General features: G+C 45.0%; 1 protein-coding gene across 1 annotated transcript in view; it reads right to left on the bottom strand.

The window, feature by feature from the left end:
* Positions 1–14491, bottom strand: part of TRIB2 (tribbles pseudokinase 2) — a 38016-nt gene that overhangs the window by 17827 nt on the left and 5698 nt on the right. The window contains exon 2 of the mRNA XM_032214425.1: positions 11055–11347. Within this exon, the coding sequence (XP_032070316.1) occupies positions 11055–11347 (293 nt within the window). The remainder of the gene's footprint in view (positions 1–11054; positions 11348–14491) is intronic.

Below are 14491 nucleotides of genomic sequence, written 5' to 3'. Positions count from 1 at the left end.
GCCATTCTTTTCCCCCCTCTTCATCCACCATCCCAGCCACAGGGAACTCAGAATGATGGAAAACACAAATATTAAACTGGTTCAACTTAGGAGCTAAATGCCATTAAGAGACAAGACGTACAATGAGAAGTACGTAAAGCAAAGCCTGCTGGCTTCGGTGTGCACATTGTGAGAATAGCAAAAAGGAAAAAAAATAATATCAAATATTAAATATCAGAGCCGAGGTGGCGCAGTGGTTAAATGCAGCACTGCAGGCTACTTCAGCTGACTGCAGTTCTGCAGTTCGGCTGTTCAAATCTCACCGGCTCAGGGTTGACTCAGCCTTCCATCCTTCCGAGGTGGGTATAATGAGGACCCAGATTGTTGTTTGGGGCAATATGCTGACTCTTTAAACTGCTTAGAGAGGGCTGAAAGCCCTATGAAGCAGTATATAAGTCTAACTGCTATTGCTATTGCTATCAACAAGGGAGACCTGGTGGCTCAGTGGATAAGACGCTGAGCTTGTTTGATCAGAAAGTTCGACGGTTTTAATCCCTAGCACCGCGTAACAGGGTAAGCTCCGGTTACTTGTCCCAGCTTCTGACAACTTAGCAGTTCGAAAGCAAGTAACAAATGCAAGTAGAAAAATAGGAACCACTTTGATGGGAACAGTGTTCCATGTGCCTTCGGCTTTTAGACATGCCAGCCACATGACCACGGAGACATCTTCGGACAGCGCTGGCTTTGAAACGGAGCTGAGCACCACCCCCTAGAGTCGACTAGCACATATGTGCGAAGGGAACCTTTACCTATTAAATATCTTTTTTTTTAAGTACACAAATATTTTTTTTTAAATCAAGTCTTTCAGATGGCATGGCCGAGGTGGCGCAGTGATTAGGGTGCAGTACTGCAGGCCACTTCAGCTGACTGTTATCTGCAGTTCAGCGGTTCTAATCTCACCGGCTCAAGGTTGACTCAGCCTTCCATCCTTCCGAGGTGGGTAAAATGAGCATCCGGATTGTTGGGGGCGATATGCTGACTCTGTAAACCGCTTAGAGAGGGCTGAAAGCCCTATGAAGTGGTATATAAGTCTAACTGCTATTGCTATTGCTATGGCTTCAGGCCAGCTTCCTCTCTTCCTTGAATATATATTTTAAAGCAATCCCTGATGGGCTGAACATCTGAAATGCCACCTAATAATTGGGAAGGTTATCTTCAGTAAATGGTGAGCCCTATCATTGAGCCGTGGTGGCGCAGAATGCAGTATTGCAAGGCTGGCTCTGCCCATTGCCAGCAGTTTGATTCTGACTTTCTGAAGGCTGACTCAGCCTTCCATCCTTGCAAGGTTGGCAAAATGAGGACCCAGATTGTTGGGGGCAATAGGCTAACTTTGTAAACCGCTTAAGAGAGGGCTGTAAAGCACTGCAAAGTGGTATATAAGTCTAACTGCTATTGCTATCTCTGGATGAGGGTAGCTAGGATTACTTCTGCTTGTGGCAGAAACATCTGGGAAATCTGCTCGCAGAAATCTGCTCTTCGCCAATTTCCTGTGCGGCCTTCAGCAAGGAACTGCCAGATTCAGTTCCTCAGTTGCAAAAATGGAAATAAAACCAGTATTGTTCATCTGGTTGGCACAGAGGATGTTTAGTGTAAAGACCACAACGAGTTCCACAACGGCTGCATATTATTACAAAGATTAACACATTGTTCTACTGACTGTTTTCATGCAAATCAGCTGAGAATCTCAGTGTTAAGATATATCTTAAAATAGCCTTATTGTGTCACTTGTAATTCCTAGAAGACTGGGCTCCTTTAGTTTGTTTTCGAGGAAAGCAGCATATGGATTTGTTCTTCCTGAAAGCAAACATTAGTGCTAAGCAACTGAAGAGCAGTGGACTGTCGTAGCACATATTAACAGGTGAAGAACCAAGTGCCAATGCTTAAGAGAAATCTATTACTTGGCAGGAAGTAGGGAATGTGTTGTGGCCCAGCAGGAGACGTTGGAGCTGCCACCAGACTCCGACAGCGAGGGGCCCTATGAGTCGGCCCTGGAGGATGTGGAGGACCCTGGACAGGGTTCCGACTCCGAGCAGGGTGCAGAGAGACTGGTTGGCCACCAGGTGGCTCCTGAGCCTTGGATCAGTGGGGAGGAGACAAGGGAGAGTGATCCAGAAACCAACAGTGAGTTGTTCTGGGATGCATGCTGTCAAAGGGCTACTCGGCATCAAGAACAACTACGTAATTACAGGAGGTAATTGCGCTCAGCTGATGGTCATTAGGCTCCTCTCCAGACTATAAAAGAGACTGCTTGTGCCACGCCCTTCTTGCAGAAGTCAACGCTTTGACTAAAGAGAAACTAACTTGGCAAGCTGGATTGCTGCCAGAGTTAGTCTGAATTGCCACCAAGGTTTGTCGGCCTTGCTGCCAAGGTCCTTATCTGTTTGTTTACTTGGCTTTCAGCCACCGAGATTCTGGTCTTGTTATTAAAGGACATTCTCATTAAGCTTGTCTTGGCTTTCGTTACTGGACAGAGGAGGGGGTCAGAACAGGAATGCTAGCGCTTGCATCACTGGTTATGTTTTGGGGGATAATTTCCTTTCCCCGAGTTTGCAAAACCAAAGCCTAGAATGGACTAATGCTACCTTCAGAACAACAGGTAACATTTTACTTTATTTGAGCCCCTCCAGTGAAGTCTTGAATCCAACTCATTCAAGTGACTTCCCTATGTTTATTTAATTAGATTTTTATCCCACCTTCATTACTTTATAGCAATAGCAGTTAGACTTATATACCGCTTCATAGGGCTTTCAGCCCTCTCTAAGCGGTTTACAGAGTCAGCATATCGCCCCCACAGTCTGGGTCCTCATTTTACCCACCTCGGAAGGATGGAAGGCTGAGACAACCCTGAGCCGGTGAGATTTGAACCGCTGAACTGCTGAACTAGCAGTCAGCTGAAGTGGCCTGCAGTACTGCACTCTACCCACTGCGCCACCTCGGCTCTCTATATGCATAACTCAAGGTGGCAAACTTACATAATCCTCCTTCCTCCTCCTATTTTCCCCCACTACAATCTGGTGAGATGAGATGAATTGGGCTGAGAGAGAAGTGATCCAAAGTCACCCAGATGGCTTTCAGGACACTTACCGTGTCCTGGTTTCTAGCCTGACATCTTAACCAGATAGTCATGAGAAATCCATCTGATTTGGGGATCTATTTTCTATCTGCATATGGAATCCCATCCATCCATCCATCCATCCATCTCTATCCCTCCCCCTCCATCTTGATATACTGTATATCTATGCATTAAAATTCTTGTCTTGTTCCTAACACTTAACATGATGAGAAAATATTACTGTCTTCCCAAGTCCAGAGATATTCCCCACTGTTAAAAAAAATGGCCACCTAGAATGCAAAAAAACTTCCAAAATAATAGAATCCTTTTTAAAATGTTACTAGCAAAGCTGATTAACAAGTATGAATTCTAAGCATTCAATATTATGACAGCCAACATTTGAATTTAATTGAAGACTTTTAAAAAGTACTTGCTGAATATAATTTACTGGCAGGACAAAATGATTGCAATAGGGAAAAAAAGTGATAAGACAAAAGCTGAACATATTATTTTAATTTCAAAACATCATCTTAGTTATGTCAGGCAATGCTAATAGCGTGACTATATATTGATCAAAATAATCAATTAAATGAAAGTGAGAAGGGATCAATCTTTTTGGGCACTAGCATAAATGGTAACACACTCAACAATTCAGTAAAAAAAGGAGAGCTAGAGAGAGATATATCAACTGCCAGCAAATCTAAATATATTAATGGAAAGAAGATAAAATATACATATAAAAAATACAGTACATCACATTGTGCCACACAAAAGTTGGCATTCTTTAAACACTGATTCAGATATAATAGTTGATCTTATTCATCGGGATCCAAGGCCTTGCTCCCCTCTCTTGTGCACATATGTCAAGGTTGTAAAATACCAAGTATAGAGCCACACAATTCATGTAGTAACAACGGCCTATTAATCTCCAGCAAGATGAGGTTGAGCACCAGAACATTATATCACAACCAAGAATACATTAAAGCAAGACACCAGTTCAGAACAAAGTATATACTTGGGAATACGCAGCTATATGGAACTTCTCATTTTTCATTTCATTTCATTTGTCTTGTATGCCGCCCACTCCCGGAGGACTCCGGACGGCTCACAACAGACAAGGGAAGGGGGGTAAATAGACAAAGACAACACTTTAAAAAGATGCAACATTCACAATTTCTGTGGGGCTGGATGTTTCACAAGCACCCCGGCCTGCTGGAGCAGCCAGGACTTGGTGGCTTTGCGGAAGGCCGGGAGGGTAGTAAGGGTCCGGATCTCCACGGGGAGGTCATTCCAGAGGGCTGGAGCTGCAACAGAGAAGGCTCTCCCCCAGGGAGTCGCCAGCCGGCATTGGCTGGCGGATGGAATCTGGAGGAGACCTAACCTGTGAGATCTAATCGGTTTCTGTGAGATAATCGGCAGGAGGCGGTCTCTCAGGTACCCAGGTCCGATGCCATGTAGAGTTTTATAGGTAACGACCAGCACCTTGAAACGGGTCCGGAGACTAATGGGTAGCCAGTGCAGCTCGCGGAGGATAGGTGTGACGTGGGTGTACCTGGGTGCACCCACAATCGCTCGCACGGCTGAACAAAGACTACCTCTCTCAAAATATATGCTGCTTTATTCTCGAAGAGGAAATAGGCAGGACTCAATGTGGACAAGGCACCATCATCAGGAAGAAGCAAGGAGCCTGCAAGAATGCTAGGAAATGGAAGTGCCATTTATGGAACAAGAATGGGGTTTTTATGCAAGGAATTAAACCGCCTTATTTTATACAAATGAACACAATATAAAAATCTGAAAGTTCAGGGTTTCAAAGAGCAGAGAAACCTCCGTGGATGCAAAAAGTCCCTGTGTTCTTCATGGAGAAAACACATGGCACGCAGATTGAACTGGTGCGTTTTATTATTCATCCTCTGTGTTCACTATACACCATGGCAGACCTCAGTATGAATTAGAAGTTCCTTCTCAGCAGGCAAAAAAATGCATTCCATATTCTACACACATCTTAATCAAACAACCATTGTATACAGATTCTAAACACGTATGACTTTCTAGAAGGAACGAATGCAGTGCTGAAGTCGGGAACTCCTAAAAGCAACCATTCGCCCACAACTTTTAGTAATTACTCAGAACATACATTCAATGTGAAGCTGAAAGGGAGAACTATTGCCACTATAGTATTGCTGAATTAACTAATATTAACAGGGTGTTGTAGGCTCGCACAAATCAACCCTGCCCAGATAGTAATTTCTATAGGCTTATGAAACATTACTGGATTTTTAAAGAACTTCCATGATCAAAATGAACTGATACAAGTGCCGTGTGACCTGGTCAACCCTAACAGATTTATGCACCAAATCAATACATTTTTTTGTTTTACCTATGCAACTTGGATTTGTTTCACACCAACAACAAAGCGTCTAACCATTTTTCCTCCTATGTGCTAATCTGTACAATGCTTCCGATTCAGTTCTGAAGAAATGCTTTGAAATGTGTGGGAACACAAAGTAAGCCTCCCACATGGGGACTCATGAAAGCAACAGCGTCCATTTCCAGTATCATGCTGCTCTTCAGGATTGGGCTGCAGGAGTGCAACCCGAAGAAGGGATGAAGCTGTTTTAGTGAGTCAACAGCAGGTGTTCCTTTCATATTCCTGTGCATGGTAAAATGTATCTTCTGAATCACAGCTGGAACACTGAAAAACCCAGCTGCGTCCCCTACAAAAGTTCCAAATCCAAAGCCTAAATCACACTGAAAGATTGTGTGTGCAGGATAAAATTTGTATTATCACAGGGATGGGAGCAGAGTCAATAAAAGTCTACATTCCTGTCCTCTCCATACCCAGACTCACACAGGTAGTCCTCCACGTATGATCACATATGGGCCCTAGAATTTGAGTTTTTTTTAAATTGTTTTATTTATATGCCGCCCTATTCCCTGCAGGGACTCAGGGCGGCGAACAACTCAAACGGGAAAGGGAACATACAGAAACAAGACAAGTATTTAAAAATAACCAACAACCATACCTGTCGAGAGGGGAAGGGAGCTCATCAACCCCAGGCCTGCCGACACAGCCAGGTTTTAATGGCTTTTCGGAAGGCCGGGAGAGAGGCGAGGGTCCGAATCTCCGCGGGGAGTTCGTTTCAAAGGGCTGGAGCTGCGACAGAGAAGGCCCTCCCTCGGGTCGTAGCCAGATGGCATTGGCTGGTAGACGGGACCCGGAGGAGGCCGACCCTGTGCGATCTAATGGGTCTTTGGGAGGTAATTGGCAGCAGGCGGTCTCTCAAGTACCCAGGTCCAATACCATGAAGGGCTTTATAAGTTACGACTAGCACTTTGAAGTGTATCCGGAGACCGATTGGAAGCCAGAGGATAGGTGTAACATGGGTGTATCGAGGTACACCCACAATCACTCGCACTGCTGTTGAGTAAAGTGATCATGAAATGAGATGCCACAGGACTGTTTTGCTGATGGTCTGCAATCCCAGCTTTTCCAATTGCGGTCATTAAGGCACACAATGCATGTCATTATTAAGGGGACCACTGGATAGAAGGAGTGTGGGAACACTGGCATTAGCTAGCATTTCCCCCAGATTTGAGGCCTGTTTCTCCAGTGCAGGGAGAGAATCTGAACCCTACACCTGTGATGGCGAACCTATGGCATGTGTGCCGGAAGTGGCACACAAACTCATCTTTCTGGGCATGCCAGCAGTCACCCTTTGCTCTTCTGGGTTCTGGAGTCTTCAGCTGGTCTTCACGCGCATGGGATGCCAGAAACCAGAAGAATAGCTCCCTGGCGTACATGCATGCATCTGGAAGCTGAGCTTCTGGTTTTCAGCGTGCACATGCACACCACCCAACTGTTCTTTACAGAAACCGGCAGACCAACCAGCTGTTCTCCTGGAAACTGGAAGATCAGGTGATCAGGGTACTTGAGACACTGCCAGCTGCCAATTACCTCCAACAGACCGATTAGATCCCACAGATTAGGCCTCCTCCGAATTCCATCCACTGGCCAATGCCGATTGGCGACCACCCGGAGGAGGGCCTTCTCTGTGGCTGCTCCGGCCCTTTGGAACGAACTCCCCGTGGAGATTCAGACCCTCGCCACCCTCCAGGCTTTCCGCAAAGCCCTTAAAACCTGGCTGTTCCGACAGGCCTGGGGCTAATGATTTCTTGTCCCTGCTCGAATGATATGGTTGTTGAGTGTTTTAAATTGTGGTATTGTTTTGTCCATGTTCCTTTTTTTTTCTTCCCTATTTGTATCCCCCCCCCCCTTGACTTGGTTGTGAGCCACCCTGTGTCCCTTCTGGGAATAGGGCGGCATAGAAATATAAGAGCCGAGGTGGCGCAGTGGTTAAATGCAGCACTGCAGGCTACTGCTAGATCAGCAGTTCAGCGGTTCAAATCTCACCGGCTCAGGGTTGACTCAGCCTTCCATCCTTCCGAGGTGGGTAAGATGAGGACCCGGACTGTGGGGGCAATATGCTGACTCTCTGTAAACCGCTTAGAGAGGGCCGAAAGCCCTATGAAGCAGTATATAAGTCTACTGCTATTGCTATATAATAAATTCAATTCAATTCAATTCAATTCAATCAGTGCACATGCTGGAAACCAGAAGCTTAGATATGCGTGGAGAGAACTGCTCCGGTGCTTCCCCAGTCCCGTTTCGGCACTCAGTGCCGAATAGGTTTGCCAACACTCCCCTACACTATGTAACCAAAGTTGGTTGAATAAGATCTAAACAGCTTGATCCACGAGTTATAAACTACAAGACACAAAATATGCATATAACATTCTAAGCTCTAAACCAAACAAGCCATTTTGTAGCATCGTGCGTTGTCTGTGATCCCACTTAAGTGAGAGCTATGTCAGATGCTCTTTATCCAAAGGCATCACCTCCAAAAAGCAATGAAGGGCAACCTAATGCTTAAGGGTTGTGCATTAATCCCAGAGAGCCATAGGACATTCCGCTCCCTCTCTGGACCCATGCTGAACCTTCTGCCCACCCAGACATGCCATTCTGGGAGTAATTCCGAGGGGGACTGGGAGCAAATCCTCTAAACTAGAAGCAGCCTAGAGAATTTACAGGGCGGGGCATAACCTTTTCCTAGGGGGTCACAGCAAGATCGACAGCAGTTTACAACTTCCGCGACACCTCATTTTAAAGCCCATAAAAAACTGAATTGAATGAGCTATTAAATGTTAAATTTGCTTTAAGAATGGCTGGAAAATTCGATTCGGAAGAACAAAGGATCATTGACAGAATAAAATGCATTGCCTTTCGAGAGGCTCGCGATGCTGGAGCCAGATCTCAATTCGCCAGATCTCAATCCGGCAGAGAACATTGGGGCCATAATTAAGGATGAAGTGGAAGCTCTGATGATTCAGGAGCAAGGTCAAAATCGATATTCGGTTGAAACTTTGAGAATGAATTTGGAAACTGTGTTGAAAAATCTGGAAAATCGAACGGAACTGTTTGAAGATTTGTTGTGTTCTTATCCACCTCGTTTGAATGCTGTTCGAAGGGCTAATGGTGGTCATACTGACTATTAAATCGTGTCAATAAACTCAGTTTTTGATGGGCTTTCGAATGGTGTATGAATTATTTGTGTTGTTATTACAAGTGTTGCTGTGACCCCCTAGGAAAAGGTTATGCCCCGCCCTGTACTTTTGGAAGCCACCAATTCCTCCAGAAAAGCCTGGGCCAGGAAGTCAAATGAAATTAAAGCATGGTCCAGAGAGAGATTGGAATGTGTTGCTTCCAAATTGACATGCTCTACATATCCCTGCTGGTGACCTACTTGCAACTAATGCAGAGTGGAGCAGAAGGAGATCAATCTTTCTAGATTGGCTTCTTTAATAGCAATAGCAGTTAGACTTATATAGCAGTAGACTTATATATACCGCTTCATAGGCCTTTCAGGCCTCTCTAAGCGGTTTACAGAGAGTCAGCATATTGCCCCCAACAATCTGGGTCCTCATTTTACCCACCTCGGAAGGATGGAAGGCTGAGTCAACCCTGAGCTGGTGAGATTTGAACCGCTGACCTGCTGATCTAGCAGTAGCCTGCAGTGCTGCATTTAACCACTGCGCCACCTTGGCTCTTACTGCTTCATAGGGCTTTCAGCCCTCTCTAAGCGGTTTACAGAGTCAGCATATCGCCCCCACAGTCTGGGTCCTCATTTCACCCACTTCGGAGGGATGGAAGGCTGAGTCAACCCTGAGCCGGTGAGATTTGAACCGCTGAACTGCAGATAGCAGTCAGCTGAAGTGGCCTGCAATACTGCACTCTACCCACTGCGCCACCTCAGCTCAGGTTGACAAGGCAGGATACCACACCAAAATTGCAATACAAGTCGAATGTTGTTGTAAAAATATCCCATCTGTTTTATTATTTTTTAAAATTTTTCTTTTAGAAAAGCACTTAAAAGTAATACACACCGGCAATTCTGATTGGGCAACATTTTTTTTTATAAAAAACAACTGAGAAACAATCAATGAGGTTTTTGGCACCTTTCACAATGTTCCCAATAGGTTATTTCGTAAACCTGAAGAATCAAACTGTAGTCTCTGAAAACTCCCGACACGATCCAACTGTTACTCTCTTAAAACAACTCACATTCTTGTTTTCATCCCAGCATACATTGCCCCCAATTTTGGAAAGGATGAAAATGTACACGTTAACAGCTAAAAATTGTAGCGTAACTCTATAGAGTTTAAGACTAGGTGCATAAAACAGTTGTTCGGGTGGAAAGAAAAGAATTTGTGCGTCTAGATTTTAGCTGTCACAAGAGGATGGGCTCAAGAACAGAGCCACATGAAATGCTCTTCCCAGTGAACCCACTGAAAAGGGGAAAGGTCGAAAACGCAGCTGGAACAACTCATGCGCAAGAGTAATATTAATAGCCCTATGTAGGAAAGCAACTTGTTATGAAACTACAATCCAAAAGTTCATCTCATGGGAAAAATTCGTATTTTGTTTTGTAGATTAGTCAACTTGGATATAAGATTTTACATGGATGGGACACCTATGGTTCTTCAAAGATTACTGACCCATATACCCCAACAGTTGTAGTTCAGGTACAGTGCCCAAGATATAGCAATAGCACCTAAGACTTTTATACCGCTTCACAGTGCTTTACAGCCCTCCCTAAGAGGTTGACAGAGTCAGCATATTGTCCCCCAACAATCTGGGTCCTCGTTTTACCAATCTAAGAAGAATGAAAGGCTGAGTCAACCCTTCAGCTGGTGAGAATCGAACTGCTGGCAGTCGGCAGAATTTGCCAGCGATACTGCAATCTAACCTCTGCGCCACCATGGCTCTGGGTCTGATAGTGGAGAGAGTTAAGTTGAAGGTTACCCCCAGCCATGGAAACTCAAGGAGAACCCTTTCCTCTCAGCCCATGCCTTGAACAATAGCAATAGCAGTTAGACTTATATACCGCTTCATAGGGCTTTCAGCCCTCTCTAAGCGGTTTATAGAGTCAGCATATTGCCCACAACAATCCGGGTCCTCATTTCACCCACCTCGGAAGGATGGAAGGCTGAGTCAACCTTGAGCCGGTGAGATTAGAACCGCTGAACTGCAGATAGCAGTCAGCTGAAGCGGCCTGCAGTACTGCACCCTAACCACTGTGCCACCTTGGCTCTTTACCGAACACCTGGAAGGGCATCCATCTTGCAACCAAATAAGACACCCGGGAGACCACAAGCTAAGTGGTGGCTTCTCCTCAACCCAAGACTTCTCAAGGAAGTGAAGATGAGCTACCAGCTTCCCTCAAACGCCACTAAAACCTTTTTTTATATACCGAAGTCCAGGTTTAACTGAGGGAGATATCGGGAACAGTAGTCAGGAAAAGAAGCCTTTTGAAAGGGCAAACCACAGCAATGCCTTTCCCTGAGGATAGCAGGGAGAGGGAACCGCCAGGGAGGAGGGGAGGGAAGAGATGCCTTTCCTCACCTTTCTTCATCCTTGAAAATGAATTTCCGCAGCTTGAGATCCCTCAGGACGAGCCCGCCGTCGTGACAGTGCGCTACCGCGGAGGCTATCTGGTAGAACAGCTTGGCTGCCTCTTCCTCCTTCAGCTTCTTGCAGGTGCGAACAAAGGAGTGCATGTCCCCGTAACTCCGCTCAAAGAACACGTAGGCCTTCGTCTCCCCAAGAATGACTTCGGTGATTTGGTTGATGTTGTCGTGAGGAAGCAGGCAAAAACATGGTGCCAGTAATTCTTGGTAGCAGCCAATATCGAACACCTAGAATTGCGAGTTCGCAGTAAAAGAAAGGGTTAACCAACAGGAAGGCCAGTTTTCCTCCCCGCCCCCAATCCAAAATATATGCCATATTTTCCAGAGTATAAGACGCACCAAGATTTTGAAGAGGCAAATTAAACTTAAAATAATTTTTGCACTCTGCAGGCCCCCCAAAAATGGTCCAGTTTTTTTTGTTAATAAAAGGGCATGCAGAGTATTTAGGAAGTTTATAGAGTGCAACGGCCCATTTTTTTGCTCATGTTTGCCCTCCCCGGCCCCCAGGAGAATTCTGGAAGCCTCCTAAAGGCTATGCATGGCCATTTTTGCAAAGGGGGCGGGGTTTCGGGAGGCCAAAAATTCTGTATTCAGTGTATAAGACGCTGAAGACAAAAGGGAAGGAAAAAGGTGTGTCTTACATTCTGAAAAATACGGTGTGTGTGTGTGTGTGTTGCCTTTGTGCCTTTCTGCCTGGATGGCTCCTAGGGTGAGCCGCAAGACAGAAAAGGGAAGCAGTATACTCCCTCCCATATTTGGGTGTACCAGGAGTTGTGATACATACATACATACATACATACATACATACATACATACATACATACATACACACACACACACACACACACACACACACACACAATATTATATATAATATTATATATATATATTTTAAAAACCCAAAATATACAAAAAAATCCAAAATATGTTGTAGACATACTGAGTTAGAACTGGTCACCCTTAGACTACAAAATTAGCTTTAGTCAATCAGCCATTGCCCAGTGGGTTGAGTTAATAAACCCCCAAATTTCCCCAGACAGCAGAGATTCGGGGGAATTCTGGAAGTGGCAATCCCAATACATCTGCGGGGTGATACCTCTGACAAAGGAGGAGTTAACTGTAAGAGACATTCTTACTTGAACCCTTAATGCCCTGGGCAGGCATTTCCCATAATGAAACTCTGTCTTCTCCTCTCCCTCCAGTTCCCAAAGCTTGGTGGTTAAAATGTAAACCGTTTTAGCTGGGGGAGGGAAGGGATGTGTTTTCCCCCAATGAAAACAAAAAAGGGGGCAGATTACTTTTTTAAAAAAAGCTCTCTAGACGGAGAGAGAGAATTAAAAATCCCTGATGGCCCAGCATCTGATTTAATTTTCTATCTGGGATACAATGGCGGATGCCCTACATTAAAAGGAAGTTTACCAGCCTGTAAATCCTGTGCCTTTGAATGGAATTCTAGAACAGCATTTGCAAAATAAACAGGGCTCTCCTATTTTTACTGGGAAGTAAAACTTCTTCAAAGAAAAACCAGGAAGCCCAGTTGCCTCTTGATAAAGCACCTATGGGACAACCATGACCTTGATGACTGAGAATAGCAATAGCAGTTAGACTTATATACCGCTTCATAGGGCTTTCAGCCCTCTCTAAGCGGTTTACAGAGTCAGCATATTGCCCCCAACAACAATCCGGGTCCTCATTTTACCCACCTCGGAAGGATGGAAGGCTGAGTCAGCCCTGAGCCGGTGAGATTTGAACAGCCGAACTGCAGAACTGCAGTCAGCTGAAGTAGCCTGCAGTGCTGCACTCTAACCACTGCGCCACCTTGGCTCTAAGAAGAATCTCCATAGATGTGTTTTTATGTCCTTATTACCACATTGGGAAAGGGGAGGAGAAGTATCTTTCCCCTCTTTATCTTGGATAGCACAGCTGGATCACTAAGAAGCCATGGCAGGAACCCTTCAGCTTGGTAATAAAAAAAACCCATTGGGACAATATGGATGCAGACATCCTTTAGCCTTGTCTGTCTCTTGTCGGAAAGTGGAGCCAATATACCAATTACTGATCTGCAGCTCTAAATGGTTTTACCCACAGTCTGAAAGGAAAAAAAAGAATAATAACCTCCCTGTTTCTTTCCACCAACCATCAGGGAGGAAAAGTGGTCCGTTTCATGCAGGAGAGCCCACTGTGTTATTGGCAGAGCTGTGCTGGCAGCCCCAGTGTAGTAGCTGGGATGACACAGGCCTTCTCATCCCAGAAGCTTCTTCAGCTCTGGCTGGATGGTGGGGAATGGAAGGATTTCCATGTATACTCCTTGCAGACAGCTGGTCATTTGCATCTTTTTAGAGAGTCACTGTGGCCACTTGGAGTGTTTATTTGTGTCCTCAGGGTCACCCAAGAAGTGCAAATGGGTGTGGAGCCTTCAGCAGTTCCAAAAAGGCTCCACACGCATTTTGCACTACTCAGGTGAACCTGAGGACACAGACAAACCTCCAAGTGCTTCAATGACCCTCTCAAAGGATGCAAATGACCAGTTGTCTGCAAGGAGTATCAATCCTTCCATTCCCCACCATCCAGCCACTTCTAGGATGAGAAGTGAAACATCTCTTCCAATTGCCCCTTGAAGAAGCACCTTTGGGACAAGGATGTAAGCAGTGCTCTCTCAATTTGGCCTCCTGGCCCATCTCATCCAGCAGTCTGTGCTCATAGTGACCAAAACAACTGTACAAGGAAGCCCATCAGTCTTCCCAGCAGATGGTCTTCAGTCATAATGACATCAAGGCTGAGCCATAACTCCTTTTTATGGTGTTCTAGACAAATGCCAAGTAAGCTGCAATTTGTATGGTTTGGTGTTAGCGTGTTTGTGAACTCAAAACTGATTTATAACTACAATTTTATCAAGATTATAATCTCTGTAAATACTTTGGCAGTCAATCCTTGGCTGAAATCATGTGAGAAATTCATGACTACCACATTTTAATCTAGCTCCTTATGTAAACCCAAGCTGTAAGGGACCAGTTTCTGGTTCACTATTTTGTGCAAACTTTTAACGATTGAGTTGATGCGGTTGCCTTAATTATGGGCAAAGGTTTTATACGAGCAATCTCAAAAGGATCTATACCAGTGTTTCTCAACCTTGGCTACTTGAAGATGTCTGGACTTCAATCCCCAGAATTCCCCAGCCAGCGAATGCTGGCTGGGGAATTCTGGGAGTTGAAGTCCGGACATCTTCAAGTGGCCAAGGTTGAGAAACACTGATCTATAACTAGGAGGGACAGGAACTTCCTAACAGTATTTCCTTTGCTTTTAAAAGATGGGGAGAGATATGGAGTTGCTCAGGTCTAGGGGTATGTATTTGAAAGACACAGGAGAATAAGA

Source organism: Thamnophis elegans, chromosome 3 (assembly GCF_009769535.1).
Source record: "Thamnophis elegans isolate rThaEle1 chromosome 3, rThaEle1.pri, whole genome shotgun sequence".
In the NCBI taxonomy this organism is placed as follows: domain Eukaryota; kingdom Metazoa; phylum Chordata; class Lepidosauria; order Squamata; family Colubridae; genus Thamnophis; species Thamnophis elegans.
The sequence above is the reverse complement of the archived record's forward strand: the minus strand, read 5'-3'. Positions and strand labels throughout refer to the sequence as shown.